Below are 27,335 nucleotides of genomic sequence, written 5' to 3'. Positions count from 1 at the left end.
TCTTTTTTTGTTTTATTATTTGGTAGTTATGCTATTCTGTTTAGTGTGGTGTGATGATTATTAGGGTCAGTCAGGAAATCGGAACCACAAGTCCCCCCCCCCCCTTTTTTTTTTTAATAACGCCTGACCGTATAAAATAGGATGCGGTGGTAATCGGCTTACAAGATTTTATTTCAGTAGTCCGACAGTGCCATCGTGAAACAGCAAATTTGTCTTATAGTCTGATCTGGGCATTATGTGTTTTCTATCTCAGATATGTTTTTTTTTCTTTATTGGCAGTCTGATAATGACAGTATATGAATATATGAATAATACTGTGTAAAAATCAAGTAGCTGTTGGAAGCCTGACGAAGCGTGCCTGCCATTCTGTGCATACGGTCCCTCTGACCGCCAACAACCATCCAACCACATTAATTTATAGGCAAAATGGGATCAGTGTCTTGCTCAGCGACAGCAACGATATACGCTTAACAGGGGATACAACCCGGCAACCTTATGGTTGCAGGGCATACACTTACGCTCTGTGCCACACTAATCACAACTTTAGTGGTCTTTTGTTAACTATACCTCATGGTACAGGTATTTGCTTTGGGCTGGGAGGTAGGCTTTTTTTTTCCATGGAGGAAAAACACGAAAACAATAAACATTAGCACGTTTGTTTGGTAGTGAAGCAATAACCCACCGCAGTACTTAGAGGCAAAACACGTGATCGCCATTCACTTGCTTGTAAACCTACTGTACATGTCGTCTCGTCTTTTCTGGATTACGGACTATTTTTGACATTGGTGTAAAAGTAGAAAACATGGAAAGTGCCTGGAATAAAAAAGGACCCAACTGGAACACTAGGCATCTCTGATCTTATTTCACATCTATACACCTTGATTGTACCATCCTGATATCCTATTTAAATATTTACATTATAAAACACTTATGTTCAGTACATTGGGGGCATAAAACAGTGTGCTACCTGCGTCGTAGCCTCGGAGGGTGCAGACCGTGCTATTGAGAAGGTTTCTCCTCATGCGGCTGAGCTGGTCCAGCAGGTGACTCCGGGGGATATCATATGGATTCCGGAAGCTCTGAGGCTTGAGACTCTAAGGAAAGGGGTGGGGGGGGAACCAAAAAAAAAAAAAACCAACAATTGCTTTATGACAAAGTGGTCAGTGAGTCTTGGGTATGTAACTCTATACTTGTTATACAAAAGCAGCATTTTACCTCTTAAATTGATTATGCCATCAATTAATTCAATAAAAAAACGATGTCACCCTATTAAAAAACAAAATGTGAATGTATGGGGAAAGCATTATTTAGAGAAGGAATTATTAATTGGCAATTAATATATCAAACGAAACAACAAATTTGAAAATCATTTTGAGATAGTTTACCATAATTTCCCATGTATAATGCATCCTGAAGTAGAATGCTCACCCCCAAAGTTGACCTAAAATAAATCAGGAAAACCCTTCTTCCAATGTCGAAGGCGCACCACCAATTTCCTGTTATCCATACGCTCAACACATTATGAATTATCTGTATTTCTATTTTGCTAGGTTTGTACTTTTGTTTTTCAAAGAATTGTCTATCACAATCCTTAATAATAATCATTGCATGTGCTGATCTAGCAGAAATGAAGTATATATCTCGGAGGAGGCTTGTCCTGGTCCCTCAAATTGTCAGAACACAAGCCCTTAACCAACTAAAATAAATGATGTAACATTTTATTAGTAGTTGATAACATGTAATAGTCATAAATATTCAAACAATTTAACACTGTTCAATTTGAGAAAATGTGTGCAGAAACATTTTTTGCATCAAATATTTGTGCATAGTGCAGTTTATCTAACACATAACATCTTTGTCTTTAACAGGCAGGTAATGTGGTACTCGGGGTTAGTGGCTGGCTATTCCCTGGTTAACCATTACCCAGAGTAGGAGTCGGCAACGCACGGCTCTCGAGTCTCAAACGGCTCTTTTATCCATATGGTGCGTGTGAAAGGTTGCCGACCCATGGCCCTGCCTGTTGCCTGTTGAGTCAGTTGTAGCCGGAACAGCTCATGTATAAATATATTTATTATGTTACAAAAAAAAAAAAAAAGTTGTGGTTCCGATTTCCTACATTTCAGAACTAGGTAGTTTTTTTTAACAAAATATTTTTACACGGTCTCCAGCACATGGGGCTGCCATTTTCTTGTGAGATCTCGTTTATTCACGGTCTCTCATGCACAAGGAGACCACAATTCATAATGGCGTCTCGCATTGAGAAACACCAGAACATTAGGAGAGGTGATGAATAAACTTGTTTTGTCACGAATGAGGCAGAGGGTAGGACCCAGATGCATGAAGCCCAGATGTAAGCATGGATTTTAGGAGGGCTTATTGCCAGGGAGAGGTCGCACACGGGAAGGCAGTCCAAAAGGTACAAAAATCACAAGGCAAAAGGCTTGTTCCAAAAAACATGAAACAATGTCAAAAATCAGACATGGCGAAACATGAAAAAATAACTTCACTTGATATGGCTCAGTAACATTATGACATGGGACGACAACAATTACGTAGAATAAAAACTGGACCGCGCACAGACCCCTTTCACGTTGTAATTTGCCTTCAACTTCCGGTCGGGGCAAATCATTGCTTTGGGTACTATTTCACGTGAAATTTGACAAACTTGGACATCTGTACAATTGTACATTGTGAAATATAAGATTGAATTTAATTGGAATACGTTGGGTTTAGCTTTTTTTGGTGTCAATATGGTTAATTCTTGGCTTTCAAACCGTGCAGGCGGTCGCAAAGAAGTATCTTTTCACCGGTAAATGTCTTTCATTTTAACCTTCATAATTAATTGTAATTATGAATGTGGAAAATATATCATTACAGAGCAGATTAAAGTGTTTGAGTATTAGACCTAGGTGTATAAGAGGCTTCTATCACTGATAATATATTTCAGTATCACAGGCTTAAATCACAGCCTGATCACAATTCTTGTTTATCACAGTCACTGATACATATTTCAGAATCACAGTTTATCACAATTATTAGGTATCGGAGGTTGTACACTGTTGAATATAAATGATGTTACAAACATATCTCAATATGTGTATAAATGAGTGGAAGTGTACATTAAGGGGTACATTTAAGTTCTTCGAGAATAACCTCTATTAAAGGGTATCAACTGAATATGTATTGTTGCTGGTGTTGTGACGGCGGGCTCGGTGCAGATGGCCATGTGTATTGATGTGCAGGTGAGAGGCACAGCGCATGCGTGTTGTGTGCTAAGAGACAATAAAGCGACCATAACAGCGAATCGATGCTACATGTTATTACTACTCCCGCCAGTGAGCTTTGGAGGTGCGAAGCGAGTTAACCCGGAGGAGGATGACCTCGGACCAGGAGAAGACGTCTCCCAACCATGGTCAGGCGACCGGAGCAGGAGCAGTCAACAGTGTGTATATGTGTGTGGAATTTATTGATAACATTTCTGAGATTGTACAAAAAGTGTGCAAAAAAACTTCTTGTACCGTAATTTACGGCCTATAAATTGTGATCTCCCCCCCCCCCCCCCCCCACACACACACACACGCTTTCAACCCTGTGGTTTATGCGGAGATGCGGCTAATTTGTGCATTTTTCTAACGGCTGCAAGGGGGCACTCGAGTGGAAAAGGTAAGAGTGAAACCAGTGACATATAAAGTGAACAAAATAATTATTTTAACACCGTGCTTTATTGCAATTTCTCCCACTTAGAAATCATGGATGGGTCTGAAATTTTCATCGTCGGTGCATGTCCACTCTGAGAGAAAAAGAAAAATCCAGAAATCGCAATGTATGATTTTTTTAATGATTTATTTTTGTGATACAGTTTGCAAATAAGTATTTGAACACCTGAGAAAACCAATGCTAATATTTGGTACAGTAGCCTTTGTTTGCAATTACAGAGGTCAAACGTTTCCTGTAGTTGTTCACCAGGTTTGCACACACTGCAGGAAAGATTTTGGTCCACTCCTCCAAACAGATCTTCTCTAGATCAGACAGGTTTCTGGGCTGTCACTGAGAAACACAGAGTTTCAGCTCCCTCCAAAGATTTTCTATTGGGTTTAGGTCTGGAGACTGGCTAGGCCATGCCAGAACACCTTGATATGCTTCTTACGGAGCCACTCCTTGGTTTTCCTGGGTGTGTGCTTCAGGTCATTGTCATGATGAAAGACCCAGCCACGACCCATCTTCAATCAGGGTTCATACTCAGTCTGACCCAAAAGATTTAAGTGCTTTTTAGGGGCATTCTTAGGGGCTGACACGGAAAAAATTTAGGGCCGACAGGAAAAATTTAGGGCCATCGTGGGAAATCAAGAGTAAGGAAAAAAGACTCACCCAATGGTGCCATCAACCGTTCTTGGTTCATCAAATGTTCCAGTATCTCAGTACCTGTGATTGTGATCACCTGTCGCCCCTTGTGGTCGTTCTCATTGATATGACCAATGTCAACGTCTTCACATACCAGTATACAGAAAAACAGATTCTAACTACAATTGCAATTATATACACAAATTTCTTGTACTGATGTCTGTTTCAGCACCCCTACTCTAGCTCCTTGAGCCTACCCAGTGCCTCCTCTATTTGTTGCTGCAGAGGTGCCAAAGTGGCTCTCTTGTCCTTTGCTCTGCCTCTGAGTGCATTGGCCTCGGTGATAAACCTCAGATTCCTCTTTTCTTCTGCCTCCTCACACAGCCTGTCAGCCTTCTCAATAAGCGTTGATATGTCAGTCTCTATTCTGGCTTTTTTGGCTTTGAGGCAGTAGAGATGAAAAGTGGGCAGCGATGCCAAATGTAGCCAGGTACGAAGTCTTCCTTTCCCCACAGTGGTAGTTTTTAGCAATGTCACTGTCTGGGAACATGACTGCAAACACTTTCGAATTATTTTCACAAGATTTGTAACTGTAATGGCTGCAGATCACTTTTAAAGTCCACACAATCTCTGCCTTTAACGAGTCAGTCTTCGTGTATTGAACTACGTTCATAAAGCCTGACTTCTGGCTGGTTGAAGTTGATGGCTGGACAACTGTAGGTACGCATTAGGGATCGCAACCGGTTACAAATAACCGGTTTTTGTTTTTTTTAAAAACCGAAACCGTAATTGGACTTTCGAAATCGGTTAAAATTTCTAATAATTTCTTCCGGTTCCGGTACTCCACATTGCGCTATTTTTTCAACATCATTTCCACTTTTTTCAAGTTTCGCTGTTAGAGTAAAGTTGGACTCAAAAGAACATTCAGTTAAATCAAAGAAACATCAAACAAGGGATCGAGGAAACGCTCGGTATACTTTCCGTCCGAAAGAAGAATGTTAAAACATTTTTACAAAAAAAATAAAAATTTAACTTACACGGGTGCGTTGTTGAAAGCCACATTCAACAAGCTTGTTTGTCAATATTGTATACAAACTACCCCATTACTGTGGAGTAAATTAACGATCGATGGTGTAGCAGCCAGTGAAAAGGAGTCGGAGGCGGAGTGTCGGACACAGGAACAAAACTTGTTTTTTTTGGCAGACATCAAAACACTACTCGCATAACGGGGGGAACTCTGTGAACTCGTCACTCCGGAAGAGCAACAACAAAAACAGTCCGTGCGGAACCCTGCACCCCAACTCGAGGTCCAGCGGGTGAATTATGTAAACACCACTATGGTACCGGTTTTAAAACCGGTTAATCGTTTTTTTTTTTGCTACAACTCTTCAGTTAAAACCGGTTATGAAAGTAAGCGTTTTTTTGCAATCCCTAGTGTGCATGCACTGCTAGTACCACTGCCTGAAGTTGATGCTTCACTACCTTGATATTTTAGAAACAGATTCATACCAACGGAAGATGAAAGAGTCTTCACCAAATCAGCGTGTCTCCTGTTTTTCCGGTGCGACTCCAGCGCTTTGACGCCCATCTTTTCAAGCTGGTAACTCTGCTTGCACAGATGGCAGTAAAACATGTGTCGATCTTTTGGATCTCGACGAACCCAGCTCCCAAACTCCTTACTTTCAACCCAAGCTTCTTGAAAAATGCACTTCCCCGTGATACAAGTTGGATCGATGAAAGAACTACGGTACGTCGTAACGAAGACGAAGTGAAATACCTACTCACGGAAACAAACAATGGAATATCGACAAGATGGCGACTAGTTGTCAACACGGTGACTTCCGGCTGATTTGGACGACAGGCGGATCTCTATTTTTTTTTTTTACATAAAAGATTAATTTATTTTTTAGGGAGAATTTTGGCGGTAGAGGTCCTCCCTTTGATATTTTTTTTAATTTAAGGCCTTTTTAGGGGCTTGACCAGTTTTTGCGGATTTTAAGGACTTTTAGGAGCCCCTAAATGCACCTTCGAAAATTTAGGGGTTTTTAGGGACTTTTAGGGCCGCGTGCGAACCCTGTCAATGCTCTGACTGAGGAAAAGAGGTTGTTCCCTTAAATCTCACAATACATGGGCGCGGTCATCCTCTCCTTACTACAGTGCAGTCATCTTCTCCCATGTGCAGAAAAACACCCCCAAAGCATGATGCTACCACCCCCATGCTTCACAGGAGGGATGGTGTTCTTGGGGTGGAACTCATCATTCGTCTTCCTCCAAACACGGTTAGTGGAATTATTACCAAAAAGTTCCATTTTGGTCTCATCTGACCACAAAACCTTATCCCATGACTCCTCCGTCGTCTTACTGATTGTATGGGGTGGACAGCTGTCTTTATGCAGCTAACGCCCTCTCACAGGTGCATCTGATTCAGGATAATACATGGAGGGGAGGTGGACATTTAAAGGTGGACTAACAGGTCTTTGAGGGTCAGAATTCTCGCTAATAGGTGTTCAAATACCTATTTTCAGCTGTATCACATAAATAAATCGTTTAAAAAAAAAAATCATACATTGTGATTTCTGGATTTTTCTTTAGATTATTTCTCCTACAGTGGACATGTACCTACGATGAAAATTTCAGACCCCTCCATGATCTTGCTTGTTCAAATACTTATTTTCGTCACTGTATGTGCCGAGGAAGTGACTTTTACCGGTCCGGCCCTGTTAGCGTTGCGCTAGCATGTTACTGCCGTGTCTCAGTGATTTTTACCTGTATGTTTTTTTAACCGGCCCTGTTAGCGTGGCGCTAGCGCGACTGCACTAGTGTACTACTGTAGTGTATTTATAAATATCTCGTGTTTCAATGTGGGCACTTGCAGCTTTTTAACAGCTGCAGCGTATGTTTCTACCAATTGGTATTTCCTTTACAAATGTACTGGGTGAGGCTTTTAACCAGGTCCACTCAGTAGGCCGGGAATTAAGGTAATTTGTGGAATATATCAATTGAAATGCCCACTACACTAAAACAAGAGGTGGGCGTGGGAGTTGACATGTTCGGCATGGGGAATATTATTAAGGTCTTTACCTCCTATTACATCCGTATGTCTCAATGTATTGTCTAAACCTTCCTGGGCATGCTGCAAATGTTTAGATTATAATCATGTCTCTTGGGATTCAAAATATCCCAAGCATTTAGAATTATCATATTGTTTTCCATAACAAGGTGTGTATGTTGGCCATGCTTTTTGCCCTGACCGGAAGTCAGAGCCTATTGACCACGGCAGTGTCCGGAATGGATGCAGTGTGCGTAGTCTGGTTTTTATTCTACGTCATTGGATGAGGCCCTTATGCTAGCGGAAGCCCATGAAAACATGCACATACACAACAATATGGTAACAAGTAGCATGAAAAACAAGACTTAAATACACAAAGTAATCAAGGAGCAACGAAGGGCCAAGCAGCAGCAGCAGCGCACACGAGGAAGTGGCACACAGCCACGCCACCGCATGCCATGGCTGCTGTCAAAACTCTCGACTTAACTCTGTGCTTCCACAGCCATGCGTGCACCGTGAATCCACACAGGGCCATGGAGAACCATGCCACTGACATATTTAATATGTGGTATAAAAATTTTAGGGTTGGCGGGAATTTTTAAGGTCGGTTGGGAATTCGGAACTGCAAGCTTTTTTTTTTTTTTTTGACACCTTGTGTTTATTTTGTTTAATGTTCTATGTGAACCGGCAGCAGTGTCGAGTCTTGACCAGAGGTGGGGGCATTGCAATACATTTTCCTAGCTCTGCTAGGCTATATTAAATTATGTAACCAATACATTCTGTTGGCAATTGTAGATTTACTATTGCGGTACGTGAGTAATCCTTTGAAGTAGATGGATTGTACTTTTATCTTCTAAGTGTTAAATGACCCAAAATGCTTGACAATCTGTCTTTTACAAACCATTTCCTCCCAGCTCACCGCCATTCCAACACTTAATTTCTACGGAGATTGAGACATGAGCCTGTAATAACATTAGTCCTTGTGGAAAAATGATCACTCGAAGCTGCAATCTCTCTCTCTCTCTCTCGCTCTCTCACAAAGATTGTCTCAATCCATGGAAAAGTGGCCACTAAGGAGCCCACAAAAGAGATAAAGAGGAGGACTCCAAACCTAAGATTTTAAACCAAAGAAGCCATTTGGATTAAAAGTGAAATGTCTACCTAACAACAAGAGTCCAGTTGCATCCAATCAACTTTTGTGGAATGTCTTGTGTATTTAGTAGAGTGACCACTGACTGTGTTCGTCAGACGGGATTGGGTACACAGGACCAAAACCAGAACTAACCTTGTTGAGGAGCGCTAGGTGGAAGCCTTGGAACTCTTTTGGGTTGAGCTCTAGGAGAGGTGCAGGGGCATCACCCGAGAAACTCTGAAGCTGTTGGATGAAGTCTCTGCGCTGGGCCAGCGAGATCCCTCCTCCCCTCCACCGTACCTTGACACCGGACTCAGGTGGTGCCTTCTTCCCGATGGAGGCGATCAGGCGGTCGTACTCCATTTTGGTCTAGAAGTAAACAGTGTCACATGAGCAGAAAAGACCCAGAAATGTGGTGTATTCTAGTCTAACCTGCTGGCTGAGTTTCTTGAGGTAGGAGACTACGCTGTAGCTCAGGCCATATTCCATGTTGTCCGCCAGAAGGTTAGGAGCTCCCATGATCCTCAATGCCTTCCTCAGGGACTGTTGAGACAGGAAGAAAAAGTAGGTAAACAGATGAAAAATGAAGATAAAAACCTTCACAAAGCTCAACTTTATTTTTTTGGTACCCCAATATAGTACGGAGGCATGGTCTTCAGGTAGTTCTCAAAGGACTGCCGCCACTTGAGCGTTGGCTTGAACTTGTGCACTTTGATCAGATCATCTGTTGTAAACAACACATGTTTGTCCATTTAGTGCTGAAAGGCAGTGCATTTAACTTTCAAGCATGCAAGAGGCGACAAAATTGACAAATGAAAATGACTCGGAAATTGCAGTCACTGTAGCACTGTCTGATGTCATTTGTGCAATGCGAGTTGAATCTTCTTCTGAGGTTTGTCTTCTTTCTGCTGTCTTTTTTTTATACTTTTATAGACTTGTAGTCCAACTTCATTTGTTAGCCATTTCGTTATCTAACGTTTGCGTCATTACTCTTTTTTCTATCTTCTCTGATACACGTCTTTTTCCGGGTCCTCTGGTATCCTCTATCAGGGTTCGAGTCTCCTTTCTCACTTTTATTTTATTGTCGTCAATGTTTCACATCTCTATTACGTTTAGTCTAGTTGAGTTTGCATTATCCTTTTTTATTTCTTTGACCTGTTGTCTCCTACGATTCACATCTTTCTTTTTTTCCTTTGTTGTCCACTCCCAGGATTTGAGCCTTCTTTCGGTTTCGCCTTTTTGTTTATCTTCGTTTGTTCTCCATTTACTTTGTTTTCTTTGAAAGGCACCTTTTCTCATTGTGTTTGTTTCATCAGTTTTCTACTTGTGGTTGTGCCTTCTTTCTCCATCTGCTTCATCATCTTACACAGTTTGTGCCTTTTCTCTGCTTGTTTCTTTCATTTCCTCTGACTTTCTCCATCCTTTGCTTCTATCTAGAGATTGCTAAGTCTTTGTTTCCTTCATTGTCTTCTGCTTGGGTTTGAATCTAGATTTCAGTGTTTCATTTCGGTTTTCTTCTAGGTTTTCCATCTTAGTTTTCTGCATCATGATCGTCTTCTACGGTTGGGGTTCTCGTTCTGTTTACGTTGTCTTCCAAGATGTAACTTTATTCCCAGTTTCATAATCTACGGTTCACATTTCCCGTTTTCAACAGCTTACTCCTTTTTCTTTCCTTGCTTCGTTGCATGGTTCATATCTTCATTCCCCATTCATGTTGCAGTGTCTTTTTCGAAGCTTTGTGTCTTCTTTATTTATTCCTTATAGTGGTGGACCCATGCTCTTTCTTTTTGTTCATCATAGAAGCATTCCCCAGATGTGAAGACAAAAGATTACCTTCAGTGACACTATATGCACAATCAATGATAAAATCAGGGCTAGGACTACCAGGGAAAAGACATTCTCTGAGCAACCGAGGTTTCCAGAAGAAGAGGTATCACCACTCAAAACAAATGCAGGACTCACCCAGAAGTGGTAGAAGTACAGGATAGTTGTAGGGCATGACAAAAAGGTTGACGCAGTTGAGCGCTGTGCTGGCCTTCAAGTAGCCAAAGGGCTGGCCGAGGTCACTGTACTTGGCACTGTTGCATACAAACACCTAAGGACCATTAAAAAATCACAACAAAAAACACACATTAATACATGAAATTCACCCATCCATCCATCTGAGCCGCTTAACCTCACAAGGGTCGCGGGAGTGCTGGAGCCTATCCTAGCTATCTTCGAGCAGGAGGCAGGGTACCCCATGAACTGGTTCCCAGCCAATCTTGAAAATGATTATTGTGATTGGTAGAGTGGTGACATGGTACTAAAAAAATGACAGTCACAGTCCCCCCATTTGGTGTGTGATGTTGCAAAAAAAATGTGTGACTTTGTGCCGGCAGAGTGAGATGGAGTGTCAACAAATGAGTGTAAAGTTGGCTGGCTGTTAACTGACTAACCTATGCGATCCGTGTTGAGTGACTCGGCATGAGTTGTGGTCATCGGTAGTATCAGTGGGCTTGCTACACCTTTGTGTTCTTACAGTTTGTTTCACAAAGCAATACGTGTAGCAGCACCACTTGGAGAGATTACAATACATTTTAACTTGCAATGGTAGCAATTTAAAATTAGCTAACATCGGTGTTACCTTGAACACCATTTCTAAACAAAAGTGGTTCGTGAGACTACATTAACAGTCCATGAGGAAAACTGGTCCTTAGTAAGATTTGAAGATTTTGCTTTGACTTTTATTTTTGTGATTGAATTATAGGAGTTATTTGATCAGTCGTTGAAACCTATTACAGGGCTCTTGTCAGGAATAGTACCTGCCAGCAGGTGTGTGGAGACTTCCTCTCCAAGATGTACTGAGTGAGCGGTGAGGGCTCAAGTTCGTACTTGTCAAAAGGAACCTTATCGATCACCATTGGCTCAGCGTCCAAGCAGGAGAAACGAACATGCGGATGGGCCGAGCGGGGGGGCTAGACAACAAATTTAAAATCAATCATTAACTATCAAAAAAGATTGTTTTCTGACTTTTAAAACACTGAATGTTCCATACCAGCGTGGGGGAGTTCTGGTCTGGCCAGAAGGCCTCAGGTACAGGCCAGTGTCCAATAGGAACACCTGTTTTGGGATTGGGCCGGACGTAGATGAGTTTGTGGCAGCAGTGCCAAGGCTGCGGGCCGGCCTTTAATGCCTCTGGTGGCGCATCTGTACCCAAAGAAAAGAAAAACAGAAGTTATATAATATATTTGTTGTACTGCCGGTGACTCACCATCGAGCGGGGGAGGGTCCGGCCCGGTCTTCTCGAAGTTGATGACGACACCACTCTGGATCTTTTGGACCAGAGACTCTAGACACTGATTCAACATTCGCTGAGAAAACACACTGTATGAACGCCCTGCACAAATAAACAGTGACAATTGGGGTTGAGGAACAACACACATCACTGTTGGTCACAGCCTAATGTCTGGTAAATTCTTACATGAGGGTCTAGAACTACATCAGCTCCTTTAAGCACAAAAAAGGGGAGGCCACCGAGTCTCAGAAGTTAAACGTCACACTGATCTTACTAATGTGGCATCACATCTATCTTATCCCAGAAAAAAAGGTAAATTGGCACATATTGGAGTAGTAATGATCGAACTGGAACGTATTCAGTCAAATGCGCTTTCATCCAGGTGTTGACCGGTACTAGGTCTGCCACGATAATTAGAACATCAATTTATCGTTAGGTTCAATAAATAAGATGGACAAGATTGTTTTCCCAGACTCAAAAAAATGGTCACTGCTGTGATGAGCCAATACTTGGACAGCAGTGTCATTAGCTGGGAGTGAGCTCATGGAATGCTGGTAGATGGGTGCATTCTTGACGGTGTTGACTTCGTCCAACACTCCGCGGCCGTGTGTTCAGCAGACAAACTCCACAGAGGCCAATTTAAAGAGACTTTTTCTTTTCAATCCGATCAAAATACTTTCAATTGAAGATCTTTGGTCAACTGTTCTCATGCATCATGCTCCATTCTGATCTGGTGTATAGTGTTCCCTCATTTAACCCAGAGGATACATTCTAAAAATACCAGTGTTAAGTGAAATCCGTGTAGTAGAAATGTATTTCTTTGATCTTTTAGTTTTTTTTTCCCCATTCATGATATATATTTTTTTCTCTACGTTTCTTTCATTTGCAGGATATTATTTTTTTCATTGACAGTGCATGTTTTTGTCATTTGCAGTATTTTTTGTTTCGTGTTTTTTTTTTCCCCATTTACAGTGTTTTTTTTCTTTGTTTTCCAGAATGTTTCGGTCATTTCTTATATACGGTGTCCCCAAAAAATTTATACACACTTTAAATAATTATAAACTTGATGTTTATTATAATTTGAATAATTTTTAACATGTAAAAGAATTAAATATTATTTAAAGTGTGTATGCATTTTGGGGGGAAATTACTTGATAAAAAAATATAGAAACTTTTTTTTTTTTTTACACTTTACAAGTCTTCCTATAAAAAAGAAAAATAATATACACCGTGGGGCCCACTTAGGGTGGGTGATTGCGCCGCAATTGGAGCTACAATAAAGTAGATAAAAGCAACCTGTTTTGACGCAAGATTTGTACTACTTTTCAAAAGTCTGTCAACATGTTCAATGGCTACATCTATTACAATAGTAAGTAACGTTATCATTTTTGTAATGTGAACACACATGCATCGTATACTGTAAGCTGTCACATTTGTATTTGCATTGTTGCTTTTAACTTATCAGCTTATTGGCATGAGGAGGATGGCTGCATTCATCAGGCTTCAATTCAAAATATTCCATTATTGTGGTGGCATTAGGCTTTGGAACTAATTCCATTAATGCCACAATGTTTATTTGTGACTGTGAAGCTACTGGCTCACCATTAGAAATCTTAGCTTCATGCACATGAGCATCTGAATTTCAAAAGGCCCCACGCTCGTTCGCACAGAAGCACATGGACAATCAGACCAGAGGTCCCTGGCACAAACTATCTCTGCTTGGCGTAGAGACCATGATGGGTTTTCATGTGTCCTTTCATGTTGCAGAATTTTTTTTTTTCTTTTCTTAAATAATAGCCACCAAACAACAGTTCAGCGTTCACACCCTTTTTGGAGTCCTTGGAGGGGGCCGTGGAGAGTGCTCCAGCTCGGGATTCCCTCGTTCTTCTCCAGGACTCCAATGTCCACATGGACAATGACAGAGAGATCTAGAAGTGTGTGATTGGGAAGAAGGGTCTCCCTGATTAGAACCTGTGTGGTGTTCTGTTATTGGACTTATTTGCTTGTCACGGACTGTTGATAATGAACACGATGTTCGGACATAAGAGGGTCAACATGTTCACTTCACACCAAGACACCATAGGCTACAGTTTGACGATCAACTTTCTGGTCGTGTCATCAGACTTGGGGCTGGATGTCTTGGGGGACTTGGTGTGGAAGGAGGCAGAACCCTCAACCAATCACCAAATGGGCGCGGGTCCAATGGTGGGGGAAGATGGAGGTCCAACCTGGCAGACCTAAACGTATTGTGAGGGTCTGCTGGGAATGTCGAGTAGAGTCCCATTTCAAAAAGCATCCGACCTCCAGCAGAACTTCACTCATGTCCAGGGTAGGCAGCGGACATTTAGATCAAGTGGACCATCCCAATCGTGGCAGAAATCTCCATACCCATTGGTGGACACTAGCTGTAAGAAATGCTGTCAAACTAAATAAGGAGTCTTCTGGGCCTTTTTGGGCTGTAGGACTATAGGCGCAGCTGATGGTCACCGGCTGGTTAAGCGGATTGGACTTTTAGTGGTTGACGAGGTAAAAACCCGGAAGCGGAAGGAGTTTGTGTTACCATGGGATGAATTCCGGACGTCTTTGAGGAAATCCTGGGCCATCATCCAGTGTCTCAGGGGGAGGAAGCATTGCACCAACAATACTGTGCGGTGTGGTAACAATGGGCTGCTGACCTCAGTATCGGGACGTTGTGAGTCAGTGGGGCAAATACCTACCTAAGACTTAATATATCATGACAACATTCTGTAACATGTGAGGCGTACAATATTACCATGTGATGGGGATGGTAAAGCTAATGCATTTTTTTTTTCTATACTGTGGATAAGCGATAGTCCTCCCACTTGACAGCTAGTGAAAGTAATTAGTTATGTTTTTCAAACTTTGTTACTTTTAAGATGACAATGTGCAAAGTACTGTAATTTCCGGCCTATAAGCTGTGACTTTTTTCACACGCTTTCAACCCTGCAGTTTATGCGGTGATGCGGCTAATTTGTGCATTTTTTCTAATGGCTGCAAGGGGGCACTCGAGCGGAAAAGGTAATAGTGAGACCAGCGGAATATATGTGCCGAGGAAGTGACTTTTACCAAGATGTTTTTTTTAACCGCCCCTGTTAGCGCTGTGCTAGCGTGTTGCTGCTGTGTTACTGCCACGTTTCAGTGATTTTTACCAGTATGTTGTTTTTTTTTTTTTTTTTTAAATGGCCCTGTTTGCGCCGCGCTAGCATTAGCGTTAGTTTGTTTATGCTGTGCTACCGTGTTGGTACTGTGTTGCTGCTATGGCTGTTTTTTTTTCTGTTTTTTTTTTTTTTACCCAGCCCTGTTGGTGCTACCGTGTTGTTGCTATGTTAAGATTAGATAAGGTATTAAAACTGAAAACTCTCTGTATACCGTCTTTCTTTGTAAATATTTCGTGTTTCAATGTGGGTTTCAATGTGGGCACCTGGGGCTTTTACACGTGTGGCTTATGTATACACAAATGGTATTTCCTTTACAAATGTACTGGGTGAGCTTTACAATCCAGTGTGCTCTGGAGGCCGAAAATTACGGTAATTATGTTACTTTTTCGAGGTAAGTGTGGCAACACTTCCAGTGGAGGTGCTTTGGGATTAGTAGATTAGTGTGTGAACCTCTTCTTAAAATATTTATAACCTGGAAAATTTGAGATGATTTTGTCACAGTACTCTATTTGAATACCTGATTTTGTGTGTTTCGTGAGCTGGAAACCCAAGTTATGTAAAAATTAAAAAAAACTAAAAAACACTTAAAATTGTTCAAATCGTGGGCCCTCAATTAATAATCTATAAGTTTAACTTTTTGAAAGGAATTATGGAAATAATAATATGAAATAAAAATAAAATTAATAAAATTTCCAAAATAAGATTTGGGGGAAAAAGTCCAAGTTTTAGTGATTATTTATAGAGTTTCCTATGAAATTGATTGTTTAATTTCACCGCAACATCTGGTGACACAGTTAGTCTTCTACTGAGTCCAAGAGATGTCCTGGAGATGTCGCCACAACCAGCAGAGAGCTGAGATGCAATAAGGTCGATAACTATGTTCCAAGCCAGTGAGAGAGCGGTCTAAACATAGCTATTGTAGCTTTACACTTTCAGATAATTAACTGCATAGTGATTTTAGTGTCAGGGATAGCGACAATTGCTTTCAACACAAACTGAACATCATGTAAGTACAGCTACGCACATATTGACAAAGATTCATACCTATAGAGAACAGGCATTTCTTTTTCAATTCATTTTAACTCTAACGGACAATAAAGGTCTGTTCTAAGAGCTACTACAATTATTTTAGCAGTTTCTATTAGGAACATAGAATCAGTCATAAATGAAGTGAAGTCACAGGATTCAGGTCTGCTTACCTCCGGTCACTTCGCACATGGGTGTGATGGGCGAGTCATCGGAGGGGACACCACCGACCGGCTCAGGCTCCACCGATGCGTGGCCGGGAATGCGCAACACTAACGCGAACAGACGTTGGTCCCAGCGGAAGGGCTCCTTAGTCAGCTCACTGCCAGGTAGTGGAGTTGTCAGGGGAAGATGGAGCTAGAGAAACACAAAATGAATGTGCTATGAAGACTTTCCAGATATACAGCACATGAACTGTGCCTTTTATACATATAATGTTGGCTTTTAATCAGCACTGACAGTACTAACTTCATCTTGGATGCCTCCACTGGTGGTCAACTTGTTGCCGTCGGTGATGGCAATGATGATAGCGGGCTCGAGGAAGAATGGGTTTCTTCCCTACAACGACAAAAAAGCAAGGCTATTACAGCACATGGGAAAGTTGAATGTTTGAGTAAACTATTGTTTTAATGGTAAGAATCAAAATTAAACTTTTTGAGAACAAATGTGTTATGACAATTTCCTGGACAAAAGTGTGTTATTTTCAAAAAACAGCATTTTAATGCAAAACGTAACCAATGAAGTCTTTGCAAATTTTGTTTGTTTACTTAAAATGGACTTTGTATGTACCAATATTTTGTGCTGCGCCTGATGTATTAAATTTCAGTTTGAACCACTGCAGCAATAGACTTAAACCCTTATAAAAAGGTATGGTAGGATTCTTTTATTTAAAAAAGGAAAAAAACAATTTAGATATACAGTACTCTTTCGTCTCCATAATGCACTACCATGCTCGCATTAATCGGTTTCGTGTCCCTATTTGGGATTGAAAATCCGCATTAATACACCAAAAAGGAAAACTGCAAATCAGATTGATAGCCATGCTTGACAGACGAAACGGAAGCCATCCCCAAAAAGGTAGAAGGGAAGCGAAGTTTGATTGCTGGCAAGTAAAGGGCAAAGCTGAATTGATCAAAAAAATGCAAGAGAAAAAGATGGAAAATGGCAAAAAAAAGTGGTAGCATCTTTCCCCTCCATCTTCTACCACTTATCCAATCACAATATCATAAATTTCAATTTATTTTGTATCGCAATATAATATTATATAGATATATCATTTTTTTAATATTGTCAGCCAGATCTGCAAGGAATGCAAAGTTATCGGTGCTTTCACCATCATTCCTATCATGTGCTGTGTGCAACGTATTTGTTTGCACATTAAGGGCAAAAGCCCCATTTTTGTTTACGCATTTGGAAAAAAAAGCAGCAGGTTTTTTTGTGATGTTTTAGAGATTGTACTTTGAAAGCTGAAGTGGGCTACTCATGTGGACAGAATGGGTCCACAATAGGAAATGAAATTTCAGTATTTTAGGTTAATCACCTCTAAGCAATATATTGACAGAAAAAAAAAAAATAAATTTATGGAATGGTGAACTTGGGGAAAATTTTAGAATTATGAACTACTTTATGAACTGATCTAGTAAATGTTAGCACAGAAAAGGAACATGGTCAACACTGATGTTACTTACAGTACATACAGGGTGCTTAAACGTTTTGTGCAGTGTAGTCACTGTGTGACATATGGTCAGTATACGATCATCTAATCTATAAATGGGTACACTTTGAGTCATGTTAGTGTAAAAAAAAAAAAAACCTAGGAGGTCAGAGAGTAAAAGTGGGTAAAATGAATTATGTACCCAAACAGAAGGGGGTTTTGAGGGTACTTGAGTACTAACATTGGTATTTCTTCAAGTTCACAATATTATTGTTGCATTTTCATTGCTTAATAAAATCCCTACTACTATAAGTCAAAGGTAGAGCAGAGAATCAGGTGGTGGATGTTCAGAAAGGAAGAATGCTGTGTGGCCTTTCGGAAAGAGGTGAGACAGGCTCTAGATGGACAGGAAGAGCTTCCAGAAGACTGGAATATTGCCGCCAAGGTACTTAGAGAGGCAGGCAGGGAGGGTACTTGGGGTGCCTTCTGGTAGGAAAGTGGAGAAGGAGACTTGGTGGTGGAACCCCAAAATACAGGAAGTCATCCAAGGAAAGAGATTAGCGAAGAAAAAGTGGGACATGGCGAGGACTGAGGAGAGGTGGAAGGAATAAGGCTAAACAAGAGGCATATGACCACATGTACACCAGGTTGGATACGAAGGAAGGAGAAAAGGATCTCTACAGGTTGGCCAGACAGAGGGATAGAGATGGGAAGGATGTGTAGCAATTAAAAGTTAATTAAGGATAGCGATGGAATTATGTTGACTGGTGCAAGTAGTGTGCTAAGTAGATGGTAAGAGTACGTTGAGAAGTTAAGGAATGAAGAAAATGAGAGAGAAGGTAGAGTAGAAGAGGCAAGCGTGAATGACCAGGAAGTGGCAATAATTAGTAAGGGGGAAGTTAGAAAAGCACTGAACAGAATGAAAAATGGAAAGACAGTTGATCCTGATGACATGCCAGTGGAGGTATGGAAGCAATTTGGAGAGGTGGCTGTGGAGTTTTTGACCAACTTATTCAATAGAGTACTAGTGGGAGAGAAGTTGCCAGAAAAATGGAGGAAAAGTGTGTTAGTCCCCATTTCTAAGAACAAAAGCGGTGTTCAGAGCTGTGGAAACTATAGAAGAATAACAATGATGAGCCACACAATGAATTTATGGGAAAGAGTAGTGGAGGCTAGACTCAGGACAGAAGTATCTGCGAGCAACAGTATGGTTTCATGCCTAGAAAGAGTTCCACAGATGCATTATTTGCCTTGGGGATGCTCGTGGAATAGTACAGAGAAGGTCAGAAGGAGCTACATTCTGTCTTTGTAGACCTAGAGAAAGCCTATGACAGAGTACCAAAAGAGGAACTGTGGTAATACATGCGCAAGTCTGGTCTGGCGGAGAAATATGTTAGAATAGGACATATATGAGGGCAGCAGAACAGCGGTTAGATGTGCCATAGGTGTGTCATAAGAATTTAAGGTGAAGGTGGGACTGCATCACGGATCTGTGCTGAGCCCCTTGCTGTTTGCGGTAGTCATGGATAGGCTGACAGATGAGGTTAGACTGGAATCCCCTTGGACTATGATGTTCGCAGATGATATTGTGATCTGGAGTGAAAGCAGGAAGCAGGCGGAGGAACTATTAGAAAGGTGAAGGCAAGCACTGGAAAGGAGAGAAATGAAGATTAGCCAGAGTAAAACAGAATGTATGTGCATGAATGTGAGGTGCGGAGGAGGAAGAGTGAAGCTCCAGGGAGAAGAGATAGCGAGGGTGGAACATTTGGTGGAAGGTGTCTGGTGTTCTGTTACAGAAGAGCCTCCGCTAGGATGAAGGGCAAAGGTTATAAAACAGTGGTGAGGCTCGCCATGATGTACGGATTAGAGATGGGAGCACTGGGGAAACAACAGGAAGCAGAGCTGGAAGTAGCAGAAATATAACATGCTGAGTGAACAGGTTGGATAGGATTAGAAATGAGCTCATTAGAGGGACAGCCAAAGTTGGATGTTTTGGAGACAAGGTTAGAGAGAGCAGACCTTGATGGTTTGAACATGTTCAGAGGCAAGAGATTGAGTATATTGGTAGAAGTGTGCTGAGGATGGAGCTGCCAGGCAAAAGAGTGAGAGGAAGATCAAAGAAAAGGTTGATGGATGTTGTGAGGGAGGACATGAGGACAGTGGGTGTTAGAGAGGAAGATGCACGAGATAGGCTTAGATGGAAAAAGATGACACGCTGTAGCGACCCCTAACGGGACAAGCCGAAAGGAAAAGAAGAATTAAATCCCTACTTTTGGGCCCTGTGCAATAAACCTGCAAAAAAAAAATTTAAAAATACTCCTCGGAATTAGAAAGTTGCTCCTCAAGAATGAAGAAATCATTTGCAAAACTGCTCTTCAAATAGTTTTTCTTCCCCTAAGCCTTGGACTACTGAGGTATGAGATTGTGAGTCAGTATTGACAGATAATTAAACTCAAGTGACTTGGATGCAAAAAAAAAAAAAATCTGATCAATACATCCCTACAAAATACTATTTTCCTGACAAAATAGACCATTTTTGTCATAAGCAGTTTTGGTAGCATTTTGAGTTAATCTGTTTCTCTGAACTTTTGTCCATTTGTGAGAGAATGATGATTTTCGTTAAGTTGGTGTTCTAATGGCAATTTCTACTCTTTTCAGGCCAAACAATGTTTATGGCTTACTATAGCTCACGTATTGCCCAGATATTTTTGTGCCAACATGTTTTTACAGTGAATTATTTTGGTGGTTTTTTTTAGCACAAATATTGCATTTTGTGACCAAATACAGGAAGTACTCGATCTACGAACGAGAGATGTTCCTACACTGGCAACATAACCCGAATTTCTGCGTAAGTCAGATTTCATGGTTAAATGTCAAAATTTACGTCAAAATACTTTATATAAAAAAACTAAAATACATTAAAATTTCAAAAAAAGTTGCTGTTCTTGCCGTTATTACGAGAGATGGATAGCAAAGAAGAAGAGGAAACTGATCTTAGCTATTACTAAGCAAGCTTGTGTAGGTAGCCCCTGCTAGTGGTAAATTCCTCCTCAGCATCCTTGCCTTTCTGCGCTTCCAAAGTTTGGAAAATATGCTGTGCCTTTTCCTGAATGAACATTACGCTGAGCATAAGCCTACGTTGATTCTGATCCTCTAACCCATAACGTAAGTCATCTTTTCATCTTGGCAACAATCGAAGAATGTTGCTTTGTTTTGTTTTCCTTGACAAAAAGAAAGTTGCTTCGTGATCACTGTATCCGTCTTAGGGGCGGAACCCTTCATGTGCGGGCTTTGTCCTTAATAATATTGGCCATGGTCGACCGATGGAGCCCAACTCTTTACCAATGTTTGTCGGTCTTACTCCTTTTTCTGATCTTTTTATGATTTTAAGATTTGTTTCCATGGTAATTGCTTTTCTTTTGGCTGGACCAGCATCGCTAAAAAATTTAGCTTTCTTCTATGGGGCCATAATTTGTAAAAAGGTGGGCAAAAAGGGCAAGGATACTCCCAGCGCACATACAGAGATAAAAAATATGCATTACTTTCATTACTAATGAAGTTGAGATAAAGCCCCCTTTCCTACTGTCTTACTCTAATGGTGCGGGATAGTTGGCATAGATGCCTGGTGACCCTCACCACAGAGGAGGTGTCGCTCTTTTTTATATTCTTATGTGGTCTAATATACCCCTTTACTGGACAAATTGCAGTATTTTAACAAAAACTAACACTTTCATAGCCTAATCTACCATTTTGGTGAACAAATAGTGTTTTAATAGTAAAATATTTAACTTACATGGGAAACTATCACTTTCCTGAATTTTTCTGACAAAATGGACTTTTGGTGAACTTTGGACTTTATCACTTTTGCGGTTGAATAATTTTTTATGGTAAAGAAAGAATTATCGACTAAATAAAAATTTTGAACCACGAGTAATATTTTGAGAAACTGCTATATCACAGCTTTTTGTCAAAGGTCATGTGTTTACTTGTGGATCACATTTTTGTGACTAAAAATAGATTAGTTATTCCTGAAGCATTATCAAGACAAATTTGTTCCCATTTTAGTTGTAAATCTATCTAGGAAATCGCTACAAAAAAAAAATTATCAGTAGTAGTACCCACAATCGAAGCAGTTATCAGGTGGACCACCTACAGTACAAAGGAGATACGGGTGACACGACCCTCCACTTTAACAACACTGATACCCAATAGCCTTGTGGGCCAGTGAAATGTTTTTTTTTTTTTTCCTATATGCTGCAAAAAAAACGGACAGCAGGCAGCGAATGGTCCCGGTGACAGTTTGGCCCCGCTGACCTAATGTAACATTTTGGTGTGAAAATATCTTAATTTACATGGTAAATATACCATTTTAAGGCAAAAATATTTTTATGTCCTCCTGTACAGCGCCATGAAAAAGTATTTGACCTCTCCTTATTTCAGATAACGCTCCGAAACACACCAGCAAGTCCACTTCTGAATGGCTCAAAATAAAAAAACTAAAAAAAGAACAAAATTAAGGTCTTGGAGTTGCGAAGTCAAAGTCTGGATTTAAATTCAATTGAGATGCTGTGGTGACCTTAAAACCCTCCAATATGGCAGAGGTGAAATTGCAATTCTGCAAAGAGGGGACAAAATTCCTCCAGTGATTTGAAATTTTTGCAAACCCTTGATTTCAGTTATTGCTGCCAAGGGTGGAAAAACCCGTTAAGTTCAGCGGGTAATTACTTTTTCACAGAGGGTCAGAATGGTTTGTATTTTTTGTGCCTTAATAAATTAATTGTAAATTAAAATCTGCATTTTATATTTCCTTGGGTTGTCTAAGAATGATATTAAAAGTGGTTTGATGATTTGAAAACTTTGATACATTTAGAAAACAAATGAGGGGGCAAATACCTTTTCACGGCACTGTATTATATTCAGTAGAAATGTTTATTTTCATATCAAAATATAAATACTTGCATTCCTGACTGTGACCTTTTGTGAACAAATATTGTTTATATGGTAAATTATTTAGATTGTAGAAAATCTATTATGATGATGGCAAATAATACCCTTTCATTTCAAAATATATTTTTATCCTTTTTTTTTCACCTCATCTGTATGACCTCTACATATGCTGATTTACCTTGGGCTTACTGTATTTCCATATGGCTTACGAGTTACAAAATGTGTCCCACTTCTCATAAACAGGCCAAATGTACTTCAAAGATTTGGTGCAACTGTTGGCTGGGAGTCATTTTGGATGTAATTGGACCAAATAACACTGTACTGTATATTGTAGTCATTTTGGAAGTAGTTTGATCAAACAATACTGTAATTAATTAAAAAAAATCATTTCAGCAGCTAATAATCAGGAGTGGGGGGGCCTATCTATGCATGAAAGATACTCAAGTCAGTGTGTGTTTGTCACAGTATGTGAGTCGTTGATGCTTGGAGGACTTTGGGTAAGGGTTGGGCAGGGGTTTGGGTGTTTTAGGGACTTGTGGCTCTTGAGGGCCACCTACCTGCCCGTAGTTGTCAATGCCAGTCACTAGTCTATTGAGATTGAGCAGGTCAAAGGCAGTCCTCAAAGACTGGCCCACGCTGGTGAGGCCGGTGGCCTGAAGGTTCCTCAGCTCTGTCATGAACGTGGCGTGGCTCTCTTTCCACCCCGCCTTCACCAAAAAAAAAAAAAAAAAAAAAACCATCACTAAATGACATTCATTACATCTTCAACCTTTGCCATCAACAATTTTTTTCCAAGTTTGCTCCTGCCATTATGAAAGTGGCTTCTTCTAAAGCTGTAATTAATTTTAGATCATGTAGTATTTTGAATGATCTCTATCAACCAGGATTGTATGTAAGTCATTGTTACTGAGCATGACTACAAGATGTGAAAATTAATTGTTTATTAATTTTAAACCCTGGGGAGAAATACACATAAATAAGCTATCTATTATTTTGTCAGTTATACCTATCTGCATCGATGCTGCACTACCACGCTCGTAGTGATACTAGGGGTAGAAAAAGGGGTAGTCGGTAGTACATGTAAAAGTGGTGGTAGCAGTACCAGTGACAATATTGTATTAGTTGTGTCATGTAGTAGTAGTAATAGCAGTATAGGTAGTATTAAGGGTGGTCGTGGTAGCATTAGGGGTAATAGTACTTTTAGTAATAGTAGTATTAAGGCTGGCAATCATTTCAGGGTGTACCATGCCTCTTGCCTGAAAACAGTTGGGACAGGTGCCAGCACTCCTGCAACCCTTTTGAGAATAAGCATTTCAGAAAATGGATGGATACTATTCAGGTTGGTATTAGGAGTGTCATTAGGGGTAGCAGTAATGTGGTGGTAATAGCACAAGTCAAGGTAGGAGTAATAGTAATGGTGTTTAGTAACAGTATATGTATTCATCGAAGTACTAATCGCACTGGAAGTGGTGTTGGTATTACAGGTAAATAGTATTTGTGGTAGTGCTGGTACTTGTAGGAATATTGGTGGTGGTGGGGGTTGTTATTAGTGGTGATGTTATTAGTGGCTGTAGAAATGGTCTTGGTAAAAGTACTTCTCGTATTGGTAGTAGTGTTAGTAGTAGGATTATTAGTGATGGTAACGGGGTGGCAGAGGTATCAGGGCGAGCAGTAGTAGGGGTAATGGTGGTTTTAGTATTGTTTTAGTTAACTTTGCAGTGGTGGTAGAAGTACTGGTTATGGAAATTTCTTTGGTTCTTTGTGATAGTAGTGGTCATAGCAATATTAATTATGGTGGTTTCGTTTGTCATAGTTATAATTGTAACTGTAATGGTTGTAGTGAGAGCAATGGTTACTCAATGTTGAGGTGGCGGCAGTAGTCGTGTTTAGTGTTATAATTGGTGGTAGTGTGTGAGTCCCCCCCAGCCGAGAATATGTCTTGTTAAAATTACTCCCAGAGTTCCTAGCTGCTCTGTACAAAATGTCGGCCATGTTTTAAAGGGGGCACGAACGGCGAGCTTCCTCCTGAGCTGAGGACTCTTGTTTTTTTTTTCCCTCCCCTCCCTCTCCTCAACACACTCAGCCTGCCTGAGAAAGGGGGGGGGGGGCACTCATCACCACGACCACGATCAGTGAGGGCCAGTGAAAAGCCGACATGAACTCTACCTTGATCCCGAACGGAATGTCTTCATAATTTACCAACATGTACCGGTCCCCTCGGCTCGCCGGATCTCTCCCTCGGAGCTGTGGAGATAGTAAAGATGATTTAGATCCGAGAGTTTCAGTTTCTCTTTTGTTGTTGACAGGTTGAGCTAGGAAAAAGAGGATGTGTCACTCGAGCCGAGCAGGATGTGTCCTGCCAGTACAGTACCTTCATAAAAGTCTCAACAGCGCCTTTTGCTATGTCCAGAAAGGTAGTGCCCAGATGGCTGCGCTGGTTCATGGACGCGGACGTGTCTACCAGAAAAAGTAAAACGGGCATTTTGTGGTGCTAACAACACGTTCTGCATGGACTTGGTTGTCAGTACAGACAGAAAAAAAAATCCTAATAAAAATCTTTTGTTCTCTCGCGCTGCTTGCCGCCCGTGTCACCTCCTCGGCTAGCTAGCTGCTAACTAGCTAGCCGGCTAACAGTCTCCCACATTCTTTCCAGTACACAAAAAAAAGTGTCACAAGAGTGAGTGGCGAGGCCCCCCGCTGGGCAAACTGAGCTCAAAACCTCACACTCTATGGGCAGCCCATGAAATCACGAGGGGTTTTGGCAATTTGGACAATATTTTGCGGAAATTCCGAAGTTACAGAGTAACAAAGTTACCCTCACAGCTTCTCCCCACACTGGACGTGCTGAGCTACTTCTAGCAGTTTTAGTGGCAGCCTGGTTGCCTGGCTCCGCCTCCTCAGCATCACATGCATCAAGCACCGTGCTCGGATTGGCTCTTTCGACCAGTCCCAATTACCATACCCAAACAAGGTCAAAGCCTTCCAGAGAGGCTGCGCATGCCCACTCGACTCAGAGGCAAGCCCCCCCCCCCCCCCACACAACCATTTTATTTATTTATTTAAAGATGGGGGGGGGGGGGGTACAATGCAAAAAACAGTCACCCAGAGCCAGTTCGTTCAGACAATACAATGGGTTTATATACAGCAATATAAAAATACAAATGAAAAGACATGGAAAAGGTGTGTGGGGATAGGTGCACTTGAAAATTTACATGGAAATTAAAAACCTCTTCACATGTTTATTTGGGAACAATTAAAGATATCTAAAAACAATAATCTATGAAAGAAAAAAAATAATTGATGAGAAATTTTCCTTATTTACAATGGGGTATAATTCCATCCATCCATTTTCTTAGCCACATATCCTCACGAGGGTCGCGGTAGTGCTGGAGGCTATCTCAGCTGTCAATGGACAGCAGGCAGGATACACCCTGAAGTTGTTGCCAGCCAATAGCTGGGCACATTGAGACAAACAACCACAATCACAGCTTGGGGCAATTTAGAGTATCCAATTAATGTTGCATGTTTTGGGGGTGTGGGAGGAAACCTGAGTGCCCAGAGAAAACCCACGCAGGCACATGGAGAACATGCAAACTCAACACAGGAGGGGTCAGGATTGAACCCGGGACCTCAGAACTGTGAGACCAATGCTTTCCAGCTAAGCCACCCTGCAGTCTATACAGGTATGTGTTTGGTATTTTGTAATTTTGTATTAAAAAAAAAAAAAAAAAAACACAATTATCCGAAATCATTGATGGTGTTGTGGTACACACACCTGACTTTGGTGCAGGCAGTGTGGGATCAATTCCCGCTCAGTGATGGTGTTGATATCTGCCCTGTGGCTGACTGGCGACCAGTCTAGATTGTGGTCTGCATTTCGCCTGAAGCTAGTTGGGATGGGCTCCAGCGCTCCTGCGACCCTTGTGTGGATAAGTGGCTTGGATAATGGATGGATGGACATAATTGTCTGGCTATTTGTGGCACTGAATTTTAATGGGATGTTTTATGACAATTATTGTCCATGAAGATAGCTTTCCCACAAAATATTCCATGTTTTTGTTTTATTTACAATACTCAAAAGCATGCAAATGAACATTTTTTTTGTGTTCATGCCTCACTAAAGATGCAGCGATGTAGTGCTGTCGCACAGATAGCACACTGTATTGGCATTTGTTTTAGTTTAAATCTAGGGAGAATGATTGTTAGTCCGCGGTGAAGCCATTAAAATTCTTAAACTACGCATCTTGTGAAGCAACTAAAAGTGGTTCAGAGGGATTGACATTCATTTACTGTATCGTCATTCGTCAATCACACACCCTCCAACCGGAAGAACACTGTACTTTGTTTTCTCCTCTCCACTTCCCATTTGTGAAAATACAAAAAGACAGCCTCAGCAGCAGCTTTTTTAGAGGAAGTGGAGTCGTATGTGTCTTATGACGCCTTTATCTTGAATTTCACTGCAACAACGTTTGGATTCGTTCGACTTTTCTTGCAAAAAAGATGTAGAGGCTGTCTGTATTTGCCATATGACCCTAGAGCAGTAGCAGCAGGCGTGTGCGATTGTGCAACAAACAATTTACATGCTGATGTCCCTCCTTGGAAAACACCACCACTTCCACGTAAAAGGGAATGGAAATAGTCCTGATAAAGAAAGGAGGAAGTTAAAAATAAAAAAATTAAAAACATGTTGACATGGGCTTTTTGAGGGTAAGTTTGTACAATGTATTCAA

General features: G+C 41.0%; 1 protein-coding gene across 1 annotated transcript in view; it reads right to left on the bottom strand.

Moving 5' to 3' along the window:
- ints6 (integrator complex subunit 6) overlaps nt 1–25,471 on the bottom strand; it is a 32,854-nt gene extending 7,383 nt beyond the window's left edge. The window contains exons 1-13 of the mRNA XM_061841562.1: nt 24,977–25,471; nt 24,772–24,849; nt 23,163–23,312; nt 16,473–16,562; nt 16,178–16,361; nt 11,776–11,901; nt 11,560–11,711; nt 11,327–11,479; nt 10,485–10,617; nt 9,152–9,246; nt 8,955–9,065; nt 8,676–8,891; nt 968–1,094 (exon numbers count right to left, since the gene is read on the bottom strand). Coding sequence (XP_061697546.1) covers nt 968–1,094; nt 8,676–8,891; nt 8,955–9,065; nt 9,152–9,246; nt 10,485–10,617; nt 11,327–11,479; nt 11,560–11,711; nt 11,776–11,901; nt 16,178–16,361; nt 16,473–16,562; nt 23,163–23,312; nt 24,772–24,849; nt 24,977–25,087 — 1,726 coding nt within the window. The 5' untranslated portion in view covers nt 25,088–25,471. The remainder of the gene's footprint in view (nt 1–967; nt 1,095–8,675; nt 8,892–8,954; nt 9,066–9,151; nt 9,247–10,484; nt 10,618–11,326; nt 11,480–11,559; nt 11,712–11,775; nt 11,902–16,177; nt 16,362–16,472; nt 16,563–23,162; nt 23,313–24,771; nt 24,850–24,976) is intronic.
- Between the last annotated feature and the right edge of the window lie 1,864 nt (nt 25,472–27,335).

Source organism: Syngnathoides biaculeatus, chromosome 14 (genome assembly GCF_019802595.1).
Source record: "Syngnathoides biaculeatus isolate LvHL_M chromosome 14, ASM1980259v1, whole genome shotgun sequence".
NCBI lineage: Eukaryota > Metazoa > Chordata > Actinopteri > Syngnathiformes > Syngnathidae > Syngnathoides > Syngnathoides biaculeatus.
This window is presented reverse-complemented; position numbering and strand designations above follow the sequence as displayed.